This window comes from Electrona antarctica (genome assembly GCF_951216825.1).
Source record: "Electrona antarctica genome assembly, chromosome: 4".
In the NCBI taxonomy this organism is placed as follows: domain Eukaryota; kingdom Metazoa; phylum Chordata; class Actinopteri; order Myctophiformes; family Myctophidae; genus Electrona; species Electrona antarctica.
The window spans coordinates 37,989,052-38,010,453 of NC_136809.1; the positions used below are offsets into that span (position 1 = coordinate 37,989,052).

The following is a 21,402-nucleotide window of genomic DNA, read 5'->3' on the forward strand; positions in this document are numbered from 1 at the left end:
AATTGGAAGCGATGAGCAAAGTTAGAACTGGAACACAAACATTAGCTGAACAGTATATCCATAGCAAAGATTACTTAATCGGAATAGAGCTATTAAAAAAATGTTTTTAAACACATAATGAAATGGTGATTGTCATTAGCTTCATAGTATAATTGTCATTAGCTTCATAGTATAATTGTCATTAGCTTCGTAGTGTAATTGACATTAGCTTCATAGTATAATTGCCTGAGTCATATTTTGTAACAAACATGCGTAGTAGGGCAACGAAATAGTCAGCGACGTGCCTGACAAGCGTTCTGATAGGCTGAGGACATGGGCAATATGGCACAATGAAGCAGCACTGTTAGTAGAGTATAGAGGTGGGGAGAAATGTCAATTTGTCAAAAGAAAAAATGACTTGGGCAATTATGCAATGAGGCTAACGTGAAATAATTTGAGATTTTGATGATTCATAGTGTGTACGTGTATGGTACATCTTTCTGGTCGTTACACAGTTTACTACTTCTTTCCACACAATCAAGAGTTTGCATTCCTTTACACAGAATCATTGCCGTGCGTGACTCTTTCTTTTTGTGTATGTATGTGTGTATATATATATAATGTATTTATTTCCTTTCAAAACAACAGTTCCATTTACTTCACACAAAGCCGTTCACAACGCCGTTGTGAGCTTGTAGATCTACTATTTTATGAGCATGACACCAACATGCAACTAAGTATAAGTTACACTTTACTTGTCTTGTTTGATCCATGATCGGCCAGCAGGCAGGAAGGAAGGAAGGAGTGACATCTGGTGGTGAACACTGATTACAGCTTCATAGTTGCTGTTGGAGATAATTGGGGTCCTAATAATATGAAATGAAATCTATTCACATGCAACAAATCATTGTTGTCGTTTTTAGTAACTTGTTTTGGACAAAACAAGTTACTAAAAACAAAAAAAATACAGTACCTTAAAAAAATATGGAAATAAAATATTTCTGCCCAACTGCGATTATATGTAATGTGGAAGTCGGTTGAAGTTGGCCAACGTGTGTGTGTGTGTGTGTGTGTGTGTGCGTGTGCGTGCACAGCCCCCTGCAGCAGAAGACTTCTCCCACCTTCCCCCAGAACAGAGGAAGAAGAAGCTACAGGCCAAGATTGATGACATCTCTAAGGACCTGCAGAAGGAGCAGGACCAAAGGTGAGTGACCTCGTTAAGATAGTGCTTCTCACACCTGAGGACATAGAGAGCCTATCGGACTACACTGGATGAGAATAATACAAAGTTAATCGCCACGCTAGGAGGCTTCTTTATTTTTTTCCAGTCTATTTATTTTATTCATGAGTGGTAATTTTCATCCGGTTCACTGGATAACGATTTTATATGAATCAATTTCTGTTGATATAAAATTGGCCTATAAAGACATTTTAAGAAAATCGCTTTGTGTGTGCTGACATGTTTTGCTATTATGCACAATCTTCTGGGTTTATGATGATAGGACTACTTTCATCAGCACTGTGGGAGGAATAGGGCTGTTTGTGCACAGAGCTATTCCTACATTTCTATTAACTTTACACTACAGACCGTCTCTGTCGAGTGGAAACCTTGTATGTCCGAAACTTTGTACCGCGTTTGGGGCTTGTAGATCTCCTACTTTTGAGACGTTTTAATCCTGAAAAGTGACAGTTTTGGTTTTCACCTGACCAGTTAAATGTAACTGTCCTTGCCTGTTAAAGGAGTAGTTCGGCCCCAAGAATGCACAAACAAATCTCCATGAATTCAACGCTTCATGACTTGTGTAATTGATAGAAAATAAGTTATTTTGTTTTGGGTGAACTACTAGGAACTAATTTAATTTGCGTTACATTGTCTTTAACTAATGACCCCCTCTCTCTCTCTCTCTCTCAGTGAGGCACTGGAGAAGATGAAGGGAGTGTATGAACAGAACACCCAGATGGGAGACCCCTCCAGTCTGGAACCCCAGATCACACAGACCACCCAAAACATAGGACGGTTGAGGGGAGAGCTCACCAAATACGAGGTCGGACACACACACACACACACACACACACACACACACACACACACACACACACACACACACACACACACACACACGCGCAAACGTACAAATAATGAACACTGTTGATCTGAATTGTGTTTGTTTGTAACAGACGTGGCTGGCAGAGGCAGTGGGAGGAGAGGATTCATCTCACCCCATCAACAATAACACCCAACAAGGGTAAGATCTTGATTGATTGAATGCTTTATACTTTAACAGTTTGCAACCGGTACGGAGGTACAGTTATATAATGCTAAAAAGCCCTGAGGGATTATGGTCCTGTGTATTCAATTCATCAAGACACATAAAGACATACAATGCTATACAAGAAATCATCAATACTAGGGGCGGTACAAGTATATTAATCATTAAGCTAATTTATTTTGGCAAGCTACTGTAGAAGACTTGTCTAGGTCCGGTTGCAATAGCCCATCAACAATAACACACAACATGGGTAATAAGGACATATTGTTGATCCCTGCGCTGTAGTATGATCAAGTAGGGTGTTAAGAACACAATGTTACAATATGGAGATAAGAGGTTTCTGCCCCACAGCGACAATATGAAAAGAAGAAAACTGCACTGCCACTAGACAAAGCGCCACTGTTTACTCTTACAGCCCTGCGGGAGGCTCCACTAAGTATAGGGTTGAAGAGGTTTTAATGTCTAACATGTTCCCCCATTCTTGTGTGTGTGTGTGTGTGTGTGTGTGTGTGTCTGTCTGTCTGTCTGTCTGTCTGTCTGTCTGTCTGTCTGTCTGTCTGTCTGTCTGTCTGTGTGTCTGTGTGTCTGTGTGTCTGTGTCTGTCTGTCTGTCTGTCTCTCCCCCCCCCCCCCCCCCCCCCCCAGTTCGGTGGTGATGGACAATGCTCAGAACATCTACTCGGAGTTTGACGATGAGTTTGAGGACGTGGAGACTCCTATTGGACAGTGCACAGCTCTCTACACCTTTGAAGGTAACGTGAAGCACATTCATGTTGTGCAGTGTGCATGTCTTCATTTCAAGTGATTGTGTTTGTATTACTTGTGAGGACAAGGATAGTACAAGAAGGTATAGAGGTGTGAAATCATCGTGCCCCAAAGTTATGCAGGGAACGCCTACTGAGTGAAATATTTATTAACAGTTTGCAGAATTACAGCACATTTCAAGCACAACTCAATACAACTGTTAACTGTGAGTGGACGACCCAATAAAGCATTACACTTGTTTACAAGAGGGTCCACCTTCAAAGCATTTAGAGACGTACAAATAGACACTTCTATATGGCCAAAGAACAGAACAGGAATTCATCATAAGGGAGAAGAAACATATACAACATATACAGTGAGGGGGAAAAAGGGGTGGGGATTCAGATTTTACGGGGGCCAGTTTCCAATTGCAGCTGTCCGTAGGTGCCCTTTGAGAGCGGTATTGAAGGAGTCAAGAGATTCACATGTCTTAATGACTGTTGGTAGGGCGTTCCACATTTTGGTGGCATAGGAGCAATAATTTAGTCCCATGTTTGTGCCGAATCTGGGTTGCACATGCACTCCTTCTTCATTTTCGTAATTGTGCCAGTAAAGTATGTTTTTGGAGCTTAAAAACGGTGTGCGGATATTTTATCTTCTCCTTGATTTTCGCATTGATGTCCAGCACCTGGCCTAAACACAGGCATAAGATGTGCACACAATCTTCTCTGTGAACTGTTTTTCTCATGTTGCCTCTCAGTCCGACCTTTGTCATCAGATTCCACACTGGATTAAGCTGTGAATCATCGACTTCCACCCCCTGTCCCGGCAGTCCTGGACAAGTTGTTTGTACTTCTTCTCACAAGTATAGTAATGTGTGTGTGTGTGTGTCTCTACAGGCAACAGTGAGGGCACCATTTCTGTTGTGGAAGGAGAGCAGCTCAGTGTGATGGAAGACGACAAGGGAGACGGATGGATGAGAGTCCTCCGAGGCAACGGAGATGAGGGATACATCCCCTCGTCCTACGTCAAACAATAACGCACACACACTAACGTTGATCCCTCTTTGGACATTTTTACATCCAGACATCGTTAGCAGGAACCTCTTATCTCCACATTTTTACTTTGTGTTTTTTCATGAATTAAAACAAAAGCCCTACTTGATCATACTACAGCATCACACAATAGTAGCAGATCTGCAAGCTCGAAGCAACGCGATTCGAGCTTATGGATCTGCTATTTTTGGTGCTTTTGATTTTGAAACCTGAAAAGTAACAGTTTTGGACATATGAGGTTTCCACCAGACAGAGACGCTAACTGTTCTTCCAGCTCACACGCGCACACGCACACGCACACACACACACACACACACACCATGAACCAGTAATCCAGTTCAGAGCCAAAGTGGAATGTTGAAACTCCTCAGCCAGTGTTTCACGTACACTGTTCTTCATCGCTTCTTGTATCTCAGCCGCTGTGGCAGTAATGGCATTATCCACAACCACTTATTACAGTGTTTATTATCATTTGCATTATCGTACACGTGTGCTCTCGGTCTCTCCATCCCACCACACCACTGTGTATTCTCCATGTCGGGCGGAAACTTTTTGTGTTTTCTTCGTAAATTAATGCACTACTCGATCATAATACAGCGTCACACAAAAGTAGCAGACCTGCAGCACGCTTCGTTTTGATCTTGTAGATCTGCTACTTTTTCTTTTTTTTAAAGTACACGTTTTGGACATGGTTTTCCACCTGACATAGAAGAAATGTGTGTGTGCATTAAACTCGTCATACAGATCTGTCAAAGATCTGCATAGACCGCTGGTTCTCAAAGTGGGGTCCGGGCAGAGACCCCCAGGGGTCCTTGAGGAGGTTCCAGGGGGTCGGAAGCAAAATTAATTCAATGTAGCGTCAATATATACTTTGGATATTCAAAAATAGCTGATGTACAAGCCCCACCCGGGTGCATCGCCCCTGGCACACAATCGTTTCAGATGGGGGTGGGGTCTGGGGGTCCTTGACATTTGAGAACCACTGGTAGAAATGATGATAATGCTCTACACATACAATTCTGAATGTATTCATGGGCTTAGTGTCACAAGTTTCATTCTCCTTGGTGTGTGGGTTGGGAGGTCAGCTTTTGTTTTATTCAGATAATATAGTCAAGAGACAGGAAGCTGAGGACAAAGGGGGTCAGACACAAACAAGCATAAGAGTCCAGCTGGAATCCATCCGGTGACATTTGCCATGGTGCGGTTGACGACGTGCTGGGGCAATCTTAAAGGGATATTTCACTTTCAAACCTGTTTGCTGTAATTTTAACGTCTACTTGGGTTTTTGTGAACACCCCAGACAGTTTTAATGTTTCTTGATTCGGTATATATATTTGATATTCATTTTAACACACTTTTTTGTATAGTATATATTTTTTTTGTAAAAAAGTTTAAAAAAAAAAAAAAAAGTAATAAGAAAAAACATGCAGTCTCCTCATGCATTAGGACTATCAGTCACCAGAACCAAGGATGGGTGTTCACTGTCTGTTTTCAATTAATCAACACGGTTAAAATGGAGTTTGACTTTGAGGTTATAATGTGTTTGTATAGGAAGGGGGGTGTGTCTGTTAAAATGTATATCAAATATATAAATACTGAATCAAGCAACTTAACTGTCTGAGGTGTTCACAAAAGCCCAAGAAAAGTTAAAATAAAAAAGTGAAATATCCCTTTAATGCTGCAATCCATCTGCAAGTTTGATATGATACCTCCCCATGTGGAAGACCACACTTCCACCACTCATCTCAAGAGTAAATCCCCACTTGGACACCAGGGAGATATTGTGATTATTATGAGCTTCAGGCATTACTACTTGTCAGCCAGTAAGGAGACCACCAACCACTGCAGATGTATTATGAACATCCAAAATGTTTTTTATTTGGTCAAATAAGTTCCGGATTGCAGCTTTAAGTGACTACATGGGCATCACAGTAGCTTTCCATTGAATGTTTGGCTTCCATAACGTTGGTGTCGGGCAGAAACATCTTATCTCCATATTTTAACTTTTTTTTTTTCGTAAATGAATGCTCTACTTGATTACACTACAGCGTCACATAAAAGTAGCAGACATACAAGCGGCGAGCTTGTAGATCTACTACTTTTTAATAATTGGAATCCTGAAAAGTAACAGTTTTGAACATGAGGTTTCCACCCGACAGACAGTAACTATGTTCACGTGTGTGTGTGTGTGTGTGTTTCAGCAGGGCTAAAGGCCTATTCATACTCCAGTAATAGGTGATGAGGTGACCACCGTTTGGGTTTATGTTTTATACATTACATTATGTTCACTTCATGGTGCTGCGCTGCCCTCTGTTTTATACGTTTACCAGACAATGTGATCGTTCATACTTGCGTGAAATGTTATGGTTGGATAAGAACCACTACTCTTGTTATTGTTTCTTGACAAAACAAAAAGCAACGCCATGCCTTTAGTCCGGCCAATCCATCCATCCATGTCAGGGGACAGGTCTCCCCTGTACTCCTCCCGATTGCTAAAAATGAAAGCGGTTCTATTTGACTCACCCTAGGACAGAATTATACAGAACCTGCCTCGCACTTTGATTCTGTCACCATAAATCCCAAGATGGAAGCCAGATCAGACCCAAAGGGATACTCATAAAAATCCCCAAAGAATGATTGCACCCGTATGTGTGTAAGTGTGCTAAACGTATATCCACCACCATACCAGTGAATGCATTGTGAATTGAGGTAGTGCCCTCTCGATCACTTTATGCATTATATATCGTTGCTGTCAGACAGATACCTCTTTATCTTCATATTCAAACTTTTTTTTTTGTGTTTTTTTTGTCCTAGTTAATCATACTACAGCATCACGCTTGTGGATCTGCTGCTTTTGAATTTGAATCCCAAAAAGTAACAGTTTTGGACATAATGAGGTTTCCACCTGACAGATGATGTTATGTAGGCACTTGTGTACAGTTTTTAAGAGGGTCAGCCCTACAGTAGATGTTCCCTTGGGTTGGGGTTGTTTGGGTTATAGGGTTGAGGAAACATACAGTAGGGCTGCTGAGGGAACATAGACGCGCTCTGTTTTTGTTTTTTTTATTACGCTCCAATGCTGAATATCCTATCCATGAAACACTTTCTCCCCCCAGCCTTTAGCACAGAAGTGGTTGGGTTGGTATCATGTCAGGGTTGCCACTGTTTCGTGCTTGCTCCTTTCCAGAGTTATTGCATCATTTATTCATTTTATTAATGTGCTGTTTATTTGCGGTTTGACCGCCAATGTTCATGTTCTGAGCCATGTATTTTAATTTTTTTTTAATCTTTCTGCTGCACACTGCCTCTTAGATCCTCTGTCCACTGGTCCCAATGTGGGCCCTATCAGCCTTATCCCTTATGCCTGACCTTTTTTAGACTTTTTTTTTACAAACATTTTATAATAATTCAAATAGCCAATCTACATTGTGAGCTTGTAGCGTAAAATGGAAAAAAGCAATTCTAAAATTCTACGGCATAAGAGTTAAGACGGCATGCAAAATAGGGCTTTGTATCTCCTGATTATATGTCGGCCTCATCTCAGTAAAACATCAGAGGAGAAACAATCTTCACTGAGCCCCCTGGAGGACAGGAAGTAGCTTGGGCTCCTTTCCCCACATTTTAACCACTTGAGCCCTATTTTATTCATGACATGTCGCAACAGAAATAGCAGATCTACAAGCTGACAACATGATATTGTCATCTTGTAGATCTACTAGTTTTTAAGATGTTTGCCTATATAGTGACATGCCCATCTTAGGGTTGTCAGGTTGAAAGTGGTTATCCTTCAGGATGAAGGAGGAAAATGTGGTTTTTAGCACCTTTCAAATCGGCAAATTTCAGTCTTGCCAAGAGAGGCACAAGCAGGCCTTTTCTCATGTTTTAAAGAGCATTATTCTATGATCCATTTATAGAAAACAACTTATTAATTATATGTATGTAACATCATTCTTTCTGTTTCTTGTTGACATTATAGCAGGGGTCTTCAACAGGGGGTCCGGGACCCCTAGGGGTCCTCAGAGTTATTGCAGGGGGCTGCCAAATCTTTGTGCTATAGGAACTTTCTTTTTTTACATTAACCACTTGAACCCCAGCATCCCTATTCTGAGGGAAACATTAGACTGTGAGCTTGTAGTTCGGCTATTAAGAGCTTTGGTGTAGAGGAGGGAAAGAGCAGACCAAGTACAGATCCAAACGTCAAGTTTATGAAGTATTGAGTGTTTAAGTGGTTAAATATCTGAAATGCTGTCAAACAAGTCTGAAGCTATCTAAAGAATCTAGTATGAAAAAGCTTAACCTGCAACACAATGTTACACAAGGTGTAGTGGGGGTGAGAGTCCCTGCTTTATCTCTGCCAAAGGGTCCTTGGCTTGAAAAACTTTGAAGACCCCTGTATTATAGTAAACCGAGCCTCGCTTATAACCCAAACTGACAACGCAATGTAAAATAATTCATAGAAATGTATTTATTGCATTATACAGTTTTTTTTTTTAGGAAGAAATAAAATAGTCTTTTTCTTTTTTTCCAGTGTGGTCTGTTTTAAAGATGAGCTTCACAGACTAGGAGAACCTCAGGGGTGTGTGTGTGTGTGTGTGTGTGTGTGTGTGTGTGTGTGTGTGTGTGCTCGCACAGTTTTTCATGGAATAGAAATGTTTAAGCAGCAGACTAGTCTTGAGTAAACACTCCTTCCTATGGTTAAAAAAAGGTTAAGAAAGTTGAAACAAACGCATACTGTACATACATACTGCACACATGCAATTAAACAATGTTAACTTTCCTCTTAAAAGGACAAACGTACAGTCGGGTTAAGACACTAAGGGCTCCATTTTCGTCACTCAAGACCTGGAAGGAGGGGTCATTACAACCCTCTTGCTTAAGTCAACAACTGTGCTTGACTCCAAACTAAGGCACCAAAGTATAGTTGCACTGCTCAGTTCGCACAGGTTCTTTATGTTCTACTTGGGAATTCTCTAGGGCTATGCGATAAATTGTTATACCTAAATATTTAAGCCAAATATTTAATTGGCTATGCATATGACTATGGGGTCACACCCGGCAAGTTTTATTTACCTGCCACAGGCAGTCGGGCAGCTCTTAGTGTCAAGGGATCCTTAAGTTTTCTTTTTTATATTTGGGTTTGGTATTGCACATCCAAAGCTTCTTGTAAATGAGCAGTGTCAACTGAAAGCTATTTAGGATGGGGTCAGATACTGTTGCTAGCCACTGTCATTGCTACAAAATGCTGACGAGGTTCCACTGGACTTTCTCCATAACCGCAATGCCTGATTTAAAGCTGTATATTCCGTAAGGCGCTCACAAAAGACTAAAGATTCTAAAACGATAAAGAAATCCATCCATTTAGCTTCAACCGCTTATCCGTAGTTACTAGTTGGGTCGTGGGGGCAACAGCTCCACCAGAGAGCTCCAGACTTCCCTCTCCAGAGCAACATTAGTAACTTACTAACTTCATCCTGGGGGATCCCAAGGACTGTCTAAAGAGGACGAGACGCGAAGACCGTACGGGCGACGCCATGTTGCTTATGGTGCTCCATGGAAGGAAAGAAACATGCGCAGTTGAGACCAAGGAAGCTGAACGCGGAAGTGTTGGCTGCATATAGCCCATTGCGCATGTTTCTTTCCTTCCATGGAGCAACATGGCGTCGCCCGTACGACGCCATGTTGTCTTCGCGTCTCGTCCTTCTTAGACAGTCCTTGGGGGATCCCAAGGCGTTCCAAGGCCAGTGTGGAGATGTAATCCCTCAATCTGGTCCTTGGTCTGCCCGGGGGTCTCCTTCCAGTGGGACGTGCATCGAGTACCTCAAGAGGCATCCTAACCTAGCTGATGCCCGAACCACCTAAGCTGGCTCCTTTCTAAGCAAAGAATCAGCGACTACACAGTCTCTCTCGCGTGACTGAACTTCTCACCCTATTTCTAAGGGAAATGCCTGCCACCTGTCTGAGGAAACTCATTTCGTCCGCTTGTATCCGCAAGTCATGACCCACACTTCATGACCAATTGACCATAGTTGAGATATGGTTGATTGCGCCGTAGACGGAGAGCTTTGCCTTCTGGCTCAGCTCTCTTTTCGTCACAACAGTGCGGTACAGCGACTGCAATACCGCTCCGATTCTCCGGCTGATCTCCTTCCCCGTCCTCCCCTCACTTGTGAACAAGACCCAGAGAAGCAGAGATACTTAAACTCCTTCACCTGGGGTAATGTCTCATTCCCTACTTGAACTATACTTGGACTACCCAGCTCACTCGACTGTGAACCGTCCAGTGAGAGCTGAAGGTATTGGACCAATGGTGCCATCAGGACCACAATATCTGCAAAAAGCAGTGAAGCAACCATTAGCTCACCGAGCCGTATACACTTTGCCACGACTTCGCCTCGAGATCCTGTCCATGAAAATCACAAACAGGATAGGTGACAATGTGACAATCTCCACTTTGTGTTTTTTTTCGTAAATTAATGCCCTGGCCTACTACAGATCTACAAACATGCCGTGAAGCGACACGTTTCGAGCTTGTGGATCTGCTACCTTAGCTACTTTGAATTTGTATCCTGAAAAGTAACAGATTTGGACATAGACATGAGGCTTCCACCCGACAGAGACTCTATGCAACATCTAACAATGATAATAACAAACACATTATCCCTTTAATTAAAGCAGATGAAAGGCACTGTGTGACGGGCAGATCTGAATTGCTCAAGACCCACTTTGTTCCAAACATAATTCAACACGCCACAGCATCTTGAATCACTGTCATTCCTTGTCACCTCCTTGTTCCCTCTGTCTGGGTATACAATCTATCATCTGATAATCCCATCAACCCCGGACTGTAGATGCAGGCGTTCACGCTGCCCTCTACTCTGTGATGTGACGTGTGTCTTGTCCTCTACTCTGTGATGTGACTGTGTCTTGTCCTCTACTCTGTGATGTGACTGTCTTGTCTCTACTCTGTGATGTGACTGTCTTGTCCTCTACTCTGTGATGTGACTGTGTCTTGTCTCTACTCTGTGATGTGACTGTGTCTTGTCCTCTACTCTGTGATGTGACTGTGTCTTGTCTCTACTCTGTGATGTGACTGTGTCTTGTCTCTACTCTGTGATGTGACTGTGTCTTGTCCTCTACTCTGTGATGTGACTGTGTCTTGTCTCTACTCTGTGATGTGACTGTGTCTTGTCTCTACTCTGATGTGACTGTGTCTTGTCTCTACTCTGTGATGTGACTGTGTCTTGTCTCTACTCTGATGTGACTGTGTCTTGTCCTCTACTCTGTGATGTGACTGTCTTGTCTCTACTCTGTGGTGTGACTGTGTCTTGTCCTCTACTCTGTGATGTGACTGTCTTGTCCTCTACTCTGTGATGTGACTGTGTCTTGTCCTCTACTCTGTGATGTGACTGTGTCTTGTCCTCTACTCTGTGATGTGACTGTGTCTTGTCCTCTACTCTGTGATGTGACTGTGTCTTGTCTCTACTCTGTGATGTGACTGTGTCTTGTCCTCTACTCTGTGATGTGACTGTGTCTTGTCCTCTACTCTGTGATGTGACTGTGTCTTGTCCTCTACTCTGATGTGACTGTGTCTTGTCTCTACTCTGTGATGTGACTGTCTTGTCCTCTACTCTGTGATGTGACTGTGTCTTGTCCTCTACTCTGTGATGTGACTGTGTCTTGTCTCTACTCTGTGATGTGACTGTGTCTTGTCCTCTACTCTGTGATGTGACTGTGTCTTGTCTCTACTCTGTGATGTGACTGTGTCTTGTCCTCTACTCTGTGATGTGACTGTGTCTTGTCTCTACTCTGTGATGTGACTGTCTTGTCTCTACTCTGTGATGTGACTGTGTCTTGTCTCTACTCTGATGTGACTGTCTTGTCTCTACTCTGTGATGTGACTGTGTCTTGTCTCTACTCTGATGTGACTGTGTCTTGTCCTCTACTCTGTGATGTGACTGTCTTGTCTCTACTCTGTGGTGTGACTGTGTCTTGTCCTCTACTCTGTGATGTGACTGTCTTGTCTTTACTCTGTGATGTGACTGTCTTGTCCTCTACTCTGTGATGTGACTGTCTTGTCCTCTACTCTGTGATGTGACTGTGTCTTGTCCTCTACTCTGTGATGTGACTGTCTTGTCCTCTACTCTGTGATGTGACTGTGTCTTGTCCTCTACTCTGTGATGTGACTGTGTCTTGTCCTCTACTCTGTGATGTGACTGTGTCTTGTCCTCTACTCTGATGTGACTGTGTCTTGTCTCTACTCTGTGATGTGACTGTCTTGTCTCTACTCTGATGTGACTGTCTTGTCTCTACTCTGTGATGTGACTGTCTTGTCCTCTACTCTGTGATGTGACTGTCTTGTCCTCTACTCTGTGATGTGACTGTGTCTTGTCCTCTACTCTGTGATGTGACTGTGTCTTGTCTCTACTCTGTGATGTGACTGTCTTGTCCTCTACTCTGTGATGTGACTGTGTCTTGTCCTCTACTCTGTGATGTGACTGTGTCTTGTCCTCTACTCTGTGATGTGACTGTGTCTTGTCCTCTACTCTGTGATGTGACTGTATTGTCCTCTACTCTGTGATGTGACTGTCTTGTCCCTACTCTGTGATGTGACTGTGTCTTGTCCTCTACTCTGTGATGTGACTGTGTCTTGTCCTCTACGCTGTGATGTGACTGTGTCTTGTCTCTACTCTGTGATGTGACTGTCTTGTCTCTACTCTGATGTGACTGTCTTGTCTCTACTCTGTGATGTGACTGTGTCTTGTCCTCTACTCTGTGGTGTGACTGTCTTGTCCTCTACTCTGTGATGTGACTGTGTCTTGTCCTCTACTCTGTGATGTGACTGTCTTGTCTCTACTCTGTGATGTGACTGTCTTGTCCTCTACTCTGTGATGTGACTGTGTCTTGTCCTCTACTCTGTGATGTGACTGTGTCTTGTCCTCTACTCTGTGATGTGACTGTATTGTCCTCTACTCTGTGATGTGACTGTCTTGTCCCTACTCTGTGATGTGACTGTGTCTTGTCCTCTACTCTGTGATGTGACTGTGTCTTGTCCTCTACGCTGTGATGTGACTGTGTCTTGTCTCTACTCTGTGATGTGACTGTCTTGTCTCTACTCTGATGTGACTGTCTTGTCTCTACTCTGTGATGTGACTGTGTCTTGTCCTCTACTCTGTGGTGTGACTGTCTTGTCTCTACTCTGTGATGTGACTGTGTCTTGTCTCTACTCTGTGATGTGACTGTCTTGTCTCTACTCTGATGTGACTGTCTTGTCTCTACTCTGTGATGTGACTGTCTTGTCTCTACTCTGATGTGACTGTCTTGTCTCTACTCTGTGATGTGACTGGGTCTTGTCTCTACTCTGTGATGTGACTGTCTTGTCTCTACTCTGTGATGTGACTGTCTTGTCTCTACTCTGATGTGACTGTCTTGTCTCTACTCTGTGATGTGACTGTGTCTTGTCCTCTACTCTGTGGTGTGACTGTGTCTTGTCCTCTACTCTGTGGTGTGACTGTGTCTTGTCCTCTACTCTGTGGTGTGACTGTGTCTTGTCTCTACTCTGTGATGTGACTGTGTCTTGTCCTCTACTCTGTGGTGTGACTGTGTCTTGTCCTCTACTCTGTGGTGTGACTGTGTCTTGTCTCTACTCTGTGGTGTGACTGTGTCTTGTCTCTACTCTGTGGTGTGACTGTGTCTTGTCTCTACTCTGTGGTGTGACTGGGTCTTGTCTACTCTGTGATGTGACTGTGTCTTGTCTCTACTCTGTGGTGTGACTGTGTCTTGTCTACTCTGTGATGTGACTGGGTCTTGTTCACGCTGTCCTCTACTCTGTGATGTGACTGTCTTGTCCTCTACTCTGTGATGTGACTGTGTCTTGTCTCTACTCTGTGATGTGACTGTGTCTTGTTCATGCTGTCCTCTACTCTGTGATGTGACTGTCTTGCACGGTCATGAAATTCAAAGAACTGGAGGCCTGGAAAAGGTTTGGAATTGAATATTTTGGAATGTTTGGATATCATTTACATAGTTTTCGGCAATTGATTTTGTTCATAAAAAAACATAATTATCCCAAAACATTTCTAGCATTACGTGAAATACATGTGGCCTAATGTATACAGGACGTCACGTGACAAAAAGAATAGATCTACAAGCTAACAATACGGTGCACCTTGATATGCTGCTACTGTAGCTTGTAGATCTGTTCTTTTAGTCACGTGGCAACTTCACTCGAGTCTGTCTTGGTGCATTGATAGCACCAAGTAAGAACCTCGTTATTGCAACAGATGATTGCTATAGGCCTGGAATGGAAATGAGGTAAAACACTTTGGAAAGGTTATGGAAATTCAATGTTAAAAATGTGTGATAACCCTGTATATTACAGAAGGTAAACAACCACTTACACCTGGTAACAGGTAATAATGTACGACATCCAGATTCTAGCCAGTGTTATGATGTTCACAGATACTGTACTATAAATAACCGACTTACAGGTGACTCACAGGTCAAACAATCTTTTTCGTCAATCAAAACACTTGTTTCATTCATGGAGAACGTAAACGGATTTTGTAAAGCGCCAACGACAAGTCATTTCCTTGGGCGGTGCTACTGCCAAATTCTGGTACTTCCGTTTAGACAGTCAAGCGGCTGTGGCATCACACCAAAGCACAACTATGTTTTGTTTATTTGGCCTTGATGAGAAACGGAATCCATAAAAAATAAGTGTTCATCTTGTTGCGTGGAGAGCATCAACAATGACTTTCACACAGCTTGCTCCAGTCTGGTTGCTGTGCATCAAGGTTAAAAAACAAAGTGTTTCAGATTAAGTTTGCAGCTTGGTGTAAAATCTTAAATTTCATCCGTGCCCTGAGAGGATCAGGTCCAGATCACAGGTGGTGCTGCCGCTGGTTGGGTGTTTTTAACCACTTAAATCCCATATGGTTCACCGGAGTCGACCATATCGCTCACAACGTGCCGCGACGCGTTGTGAGCTGCTCGATGCCACAATACGGATGCTGGGGTGTTATGTGATTAGAGAGCCTCCATAAGGTTCCAGTTTGTCCGAGAGGACGCTGAGGATCTTGTCGAACTTGTCGTATCGTTCCTCCCTCTCGGCCTCGGCTCCGGCCTGGCCCCAGAACAGACGCAGGGCGAACTCCGTGCGGAAGGCCTCCAGTAGCTCTGGGTTGGGCTCCCACGCTCCTGGTGGAGAACAACGGAGAGAGACGGGCTGTTTATCTCAGAGCTTCTCAAACTTTTTCGTGTCACTTCGTGCAGCTTGTAGATCTGCTTGAAAATGTGTGCAAATCTTTCAATATATATATTTTTCTCTAAGCAAACTTTTTTAACTCAAATCTTTGCCTACTTTGCAGCCAAATACATTACAATACATTTTGGGTTGTCGTTGACACGAAAAAAGCTCACATGTTGTCACTTTGTAGATCTGCTATTTTCACTAGTTTTGGTCCCAGGAAGACATCACATTTCTCTTTGGGGTCTTGAGCAAAAACGTTTGGGAGCCACTGGTGTGTGTGTGGTTGTGTGTGTGTGTGCACCTGTGAGCAGAGCCTGTGCGTGTTGCTGGTAGTCGGGAGCGTGCGTGGCGGCGTTGCGTGCCGCCTGTAGAACATCGTAGAGCAGCTGACAACCTCTGTCGCTGTTCTCGATGGGATCCTCTCCCTCCATCACCTTCAGCAGAGGCACCAAATGGGGCACGGCCACCGGACCCTGGACCACAGAGTCTGAACACAATATCATCACTGCTTAATACCATTAAGACCTGGAACGCATTTATGTAGCTTTTAACCACATTTAACCATTATTTTAAACTTTAGCTATTTAAAAATAGGAGTTCTACAAACTAGAATAGCGTGGCACAGAGTGCTGCACAATGAGCTTGTAGATCTTTCAAGCTTTTTGAAAAATCTTGAAAATGTGTGCAAATCTTTGAATATAAATATATTCTTTAATTCTTCTGGGGGGTCCCTGGAACATAATATTTTCAGATGGTGGTCTGTGGCCAAATACATATCATTCTGGGGGTTCTTGACATGAAACATTTTGAGAACCACGGACAGAGAAACGTAGGTTTTTCAGAAAACTGACAGTTATTTTAATTATTTCTGCCTCAGGTCTTAATGGGTTAATACCATTATTTATTCACAATTATTCATCACGATTATTCATTGAGTTTAGTGACAATTGTATTTTTTATGGCACAGTCACATAAACATAATACTGCTGCTTTCATATTCTTTCCGTTATACTGAAGATTAGGCCTTTAACAGAAATTAAAAATATATGAATATGTTCCAATGTTAAATAAAAAACAATTCAATTGTTTATTGCAATTATTTGTATGACAATTCATCGTCAACTTTTACAAAGTTTTGTAATCACGACAGCGCAAAGTATTGTAGCTCCAAAGTAGCAATATTGGTTTAATTCAAATTCCAGGCAGAACATAAAAAGATATATTGCATGCTTTAATCATGTCCAGATTATGTTATAACTTATGAGATATTATTTAGTCGCAATTCACACGTCGACTTTATGACTTTTATCTCCATCTGATCTCCAATCCAATCACCTAGGAACCAAGGCGTTGAGGGAGGGAGTCATTTTGTTTTTTAACATACTTGTGTCAAATAACTTTGACACACGAGTATAATTATAGAAGTATGCAAGTATATGAAATTGCTTTCTGGCTGTGGTTGTTTTAGTCAGACGTCAGACCTCTGGTGTATTCTCTCACTGGTTGAGTCCCAAACCACATACCACATACTAACGTAGTGTACTACATACAGTGAGCCTTGGCGGTGACCGGCGCCAGATTGTGGAACACCCTGCCTCTTCACATTCAGTCTGCTCAGTCCTTTGAGGCTTTTAAATCTTAATTAAAGCCCCATTTTCTTTCTCCCTGCCCTTTAATGCTGCTTGACCATGTGTATACCCTTGCTGTGATCGATTTAACTTGTTTGCTTTCCTTTAATCATTTTCTTCTGCTCGGTTTGCTTGTTTTTAACTTGTTGTTTTTGTTCAGCACTGGTTAAATGTGCTATAAATACCTACAGTTTGAGTTGAGTTGAGTACACAGTATGCTATTTTTAAGCAGTATGGTTTCACTCCGGACATAACTAAAAATAGTATGTTTACTATGTGATTTCGGACGGTGGCCCTTGTCCGAAATCACATACTAACATACTATTTAGTACACCAAAATTACATGTTAGTATGTCGGAAGTATACGTTAGTACCGTATGTGGTTTCGGACGCAACCTTTTGTCTTTCCTGTGTGCCACTGTCGAGCATGATGGATTTTATCTCTTTCTCTCCCTTCTTATCCGGACTGTATTTGACTCTCACATGGATTCAAGTTCTCAGTCACCACGACTGATTTCAGTCATTTGAATTCCGTGCACAAGCATAGGCAATCTACAAGGTTACAACACGCTGTAAGCTCGTAGAGTATTTGAAGTGGTCAAACCAGAACATGTTCAATCTTCCAGAAAATCCTTTGGCGTCTAATTTTTTGTTTTTAAAATACATTGGACATTGGACATATCAACTTTGGTCAATCTCAATTGTACCTGTTTTAATGTTCATACATTATGTGATGAAATGTTCCTTTATCTCCCCTCCTCCCCCCCATTTTTTTTACATTGTATATTGTTGTTGTGTTTTTGTTGTTATCTCGGCACCGCTGAAAAAGAGGGTCCCAACCCTCTGTTTGTTCTCCGAAAACTAAATAAAGGTTGAAATAAAATGAAAAAAATATATATACCTGTATATCATGCTTATTGAAACATAGTGGTAGTGTGTGTGGGCTCCTTTCATGCTGTTTCACAAATGGCATAATATAGGACTTGGACTAACATTTCTTGTGACTCTCACCATCTCCGTCGTTCAGGGCATTCATGAAGGGCTTGAGGGTCTTCTCAAACATCACTGCACTGTCTGTGTGGTTCCTACGCAACGCTCGCCATGTCTTCTCCAACCGTACTACCTGAGCACACACACACACACACACACACACACACACACACACACACACACACACACACACACACACACACACACACACACACACACTTTATACCAACAATTAAACCTGATAAATCATCTGACATGGAACAGTAATCAGTGGTTTTCACACATTAAACCCACAACACATGGCGATCACCTATTTTAGAAAATCTGTGGGGGGGAAAATAAATAACAATAATGCCCAAAATAGCTAGGTTTAAAGTGGTTAAAGTATATACATATATAGAAAATATTTTAGCATATCGTCGCTGTCGGGCAGAAACCTTATCTCCATATTCTAACTTTGTGTTTTTTCGTAAATTAACGATAAAAGTCTGCACACAGCTTTGCTCCTCAGTGTTTCTTTTATTTAAAACACTGACAGCTGGGTCCCTAGCTAAATTACTTAATATATAGTAGCATCACAATCATTTTAACCATCCATCTATGGACATCTATTGACCTATAAACTATCCATTTATAGGTTGGCTATTCAAAAATAGATCTACAAGCTCACAGCGGGCCACTTCATGCCATGCAGCGAGCTTGTACATCTGCTCTTTGTGAAAACCTTGAAAATGTTTCATTTTCATTTTGTACATACATCTTCTCTTCTGGGGGTCCCTGGCACACAACCTTTACAGATGGGACATGAAAACGTTTGAGAGACTACTGTTGAGGAGCGTGTTCATCCAGTACAGTACCTGAGGCATCTCCAGGGCCTTCATGACTGCAGAGAAGGAGTAGAGGTCGTGGGCTATGTCCTTCAGAGCGTGGGCCAGGGAGATGACCTTATGGAGGACTGCCGACCGCTGGCCCACGGTGCCTGTACAGCCCAGTATGTCCACAGCCACGCCAAGCGCTATCACATGATGTCTGCGCCACATGACGAAACATGGCATTTTCAGGGATTAAAGCAAACGTAAAATGTCTCCTTGCTCCTAGTCCTAATTAAGTTAGGATCAGTTACATTTTTTTTCCGCCTTTTCACATTAGAGCTGCTCAGTCTATAAAATAATAATTGAAGACATACTTCTTCTCTCTGGCCTTTGAGCACAGCTCAGATATACCAGCAGCCCAGGACCTTGACCCTGCTTGTTGTACTTTATTGTGTTGTGTTTTCTTCTGTTGGCCTGTATAACACTTCTGTCGTTTTAAATGTGCTTCATAAATAAACTTTGAGTGTAGTCTAGCGCAGGGGAAAGCAACCTGGCACAAAGGAGGGTGATCTTTGGCACACTGGCATAAGTGTGAGATTCAAGAGAGAAGAGTTTTAGTTATAAAAAACTATCTAAAACATGTAGTCCCTCACATTTGTATGTACATTACATCCTGCACACAATTCTACATTCATTAAAACGCTGAACTCTGACTGGGGACGGAGTCTGGGAGATAGGGGGTTATTGAGTCTAATGATCATTATACATATTTAAAAAGAAAGGGAAATATTCGTGGACAATCAAAATATTTTGGAAATGTTAATGTGATGCCATTAAAATTTATGTTGAACATGTCACACTGACAATCTAGAAAATAAAACGTGGCACTTCATTTCAAAAAGGTTGCAGAGCCCTGGTCTAGCGTACCTCTCCAGAAGGTCCTGTCGTAGCTGCTGTCCGTGTGGCAGAGTAACTAGCTCCATCCCGGTTTCAACTCCCATGATGCACTTCTGCTCATCCGTTACCCCAACAATGCGTGCTACCTATAGGGACGCCACAGACATCAACACATAAAAGATGTATATATATACAGTATTTCTTTACGCTATTACACTAACAGTTAGTGTACTGTTACCTGGCAGTCCACACTGAGCATGTGCAGAGCGGTGGTGGGGGCATCATGGCGGTTGAACAGCTCTTTGAGAGCCAGCAGGACGGTGGGCTCCAGAGGTCTGTTGTTCTCCGGCAGGAGGACAGACTCGAACTGGTCCAACTGGAAACATGACACACACTCCACCTGGGAGGACATTAGGACAACAGGTTATTATATTAGCAAAACTGCTCTTCTGCTGCTCTCTCTTTCTATGCACTGATCTGGCTAACGTATCGTTGCTGTTGGGCAGAAACCTCTTATCTCCATATTTTCATTTCTTGTGTTATTTCGTAAATGAACGCCCTACTCGATCACACTACAGCGTCACACAAGCATCAACAGCTTGTAGATCTGCTACTTTCGGTCAACGTTACCCTCAGAATAGGAATGCTAGGGTTGATTGATTGATTGATTGATTGAAGAATTTATTAACAGTTTGCAGAATTACAGTACATTTCAAGCACAAACTCAATACAAAGGCTGTTAACTGTGAGTGGACGACCCAATTAAGCATTACACTTGTTTCCAATAGGGTCCACCATGTTCAAATCATCAAAACATTTAGAGACGTACAAATAGACCCTGATATAGACAGAACAGGAATTCATCATAAAGGAGGTAAAAAGGGAAAAGAAACATATACAGTGAGGGGGAAAAAAGGGGTGGGCGGTGGGGGGGATTCACGCTCAGCTCCGTTAATTTGTTTGTTTTCCTTGGAGGAGCTGCGTTGGGTCCCCAAGTCGGCTCCGTGGCCGTACCTTGAGTTGGCTGTGTGGCCGTGACCGTCTCTTGTGTTGTCCTTGCGTTGGGTCCCCAAGTCGGCTCAGTGGCCATACCTTGAGTTGGCTGTGTGGCCGCGACCGTCTCTTGTGTTGTCCTTGCGTTCGTGTTTGAGGGATTCCGATTTTACAGGGGCCAGTTTCGAATTGCAGCCGTCCGTAGGTGCCCTTTGAGAGCGGTTTTAAAAGAGTCAAGGGATTTGCATGTCTTAATGACAGTTGGTAGGGCGTTCCACATTTTGGTGGCATAGGAGCGAAAAGAATTTAGTCCCTTGTTTGTGCCGAATCTGGGTTGTACATGGTTCGTTGCACTCCCTCTGGTGTTGTGGGTGTGGACTTCGTTAACATTAAGGAAGTATCTAGACAGGTACATGGGTATCTTGGTGGTGTATCGAATCTTGTGGACCAGACCCATTGCAAGATGCTGTACTCTGTCATCGACCCTAAGCCATTCCAGCCTGTCGAAGTGGGCAGGGGTGAGGTGGGTTCGGGGGGCTAGGTCAAGTAGGAGCCTGACCAGTTTGTTTTGGGAAGTCTGGAGCCTGGTTCAAGTGGTTAATTCATATAAAATAATACTACTAATAATAAAATGCTGTTCAGACTATGGGTTTTATGGGTAGGTCTCCCATTGACTTAGACGCAGCCAATCATGAAAAAGTGTCTACTACGGTCGCTAGTAGAGGTAGGTGAACATGTAGTCCAACTCTGTCCAAGCACCTGGTAAAAAGTTCCAATCACACAAGGG

General features: G+C 42.7%; 2 protein-coding genes across 5 annotated transcripts in view; one reads left to right on the forward strand and one right to left on the reverse strand.

Annotated features, from left to right (window-relative positions):
• The window catches only part of trip10b (thyroid hormone receptor interactor 10b), a 45,456-nt gene extending 36,888 nt beyond the window's left edge, over positions 1–8,568 (forward strand). For both annotated transcript variants that reach the window (XM_079499790.1, XM_079499791.1), the window contains 5 exons: positions 1,074–1,183; positions 1,892–2,024; positions 2,158–2,225; positions 2,894–3,000; positions 3,892–8,568. In XM_079499790.1, the coding sequence (XP_079355916.1) occupies positions 1,074–1,183; positions 1,892–2,024; positions 2,158–2,225; positions 2,894–3,000; positions 3,892–4,031 (558 nt within the window). In that variant the 3' untranslated portion in view covers positions 4,032–8,568. The remainder of the gene's footprint in view (positions 1–1,073; positions 1,184–1,891; positions 2,025–2,157; positions 2,226–2,893; positions 3,001–3,891) is intronic.
• A 5,479-nt stretch (positions 8,569–14,047) lies between these two features.
• Positions 14,048–21,402, reverse strand: part of sh2d3a (SH2 domain containing 3A) — a 29,735-nt gene continuing 22,380 nt past the window's right edge. For 2 of the 3 annotated variants that reach the window (XM_079498507.1, XM_079498508.1), the window contains 6 exons: positions 19,861–20,022; positions 19,653–19,768; positions 18,771–18,942; positions 17,917–18,046; positions 15,597–15,782; positions 14,048–15,243 (listed from right to left, as the gene is read on the reverse strand). In XM_079498507.1, coding sequence (XP_079354633.1) covers positions 15,065–15,243; positions 15,597–15,782; positions 17,917–18,046; positions 18,771–18,942; positions 19,653–19,768; positions 19,861–20,022 — 945 coding nt within the window. In that variant the 3' untranslated portion in view covers positions 14,048–15,064. The remainder of the gene's footprint in view (positions 15,244–15,596; positions 15,783–17,916; positions 18,047–18,770; positions 18,943–19,652; positions 19,769–19,860; positions 20,023–21,402) is intronic. The other variant, XM_079498509.1, reaches the window with a different exon arrangement.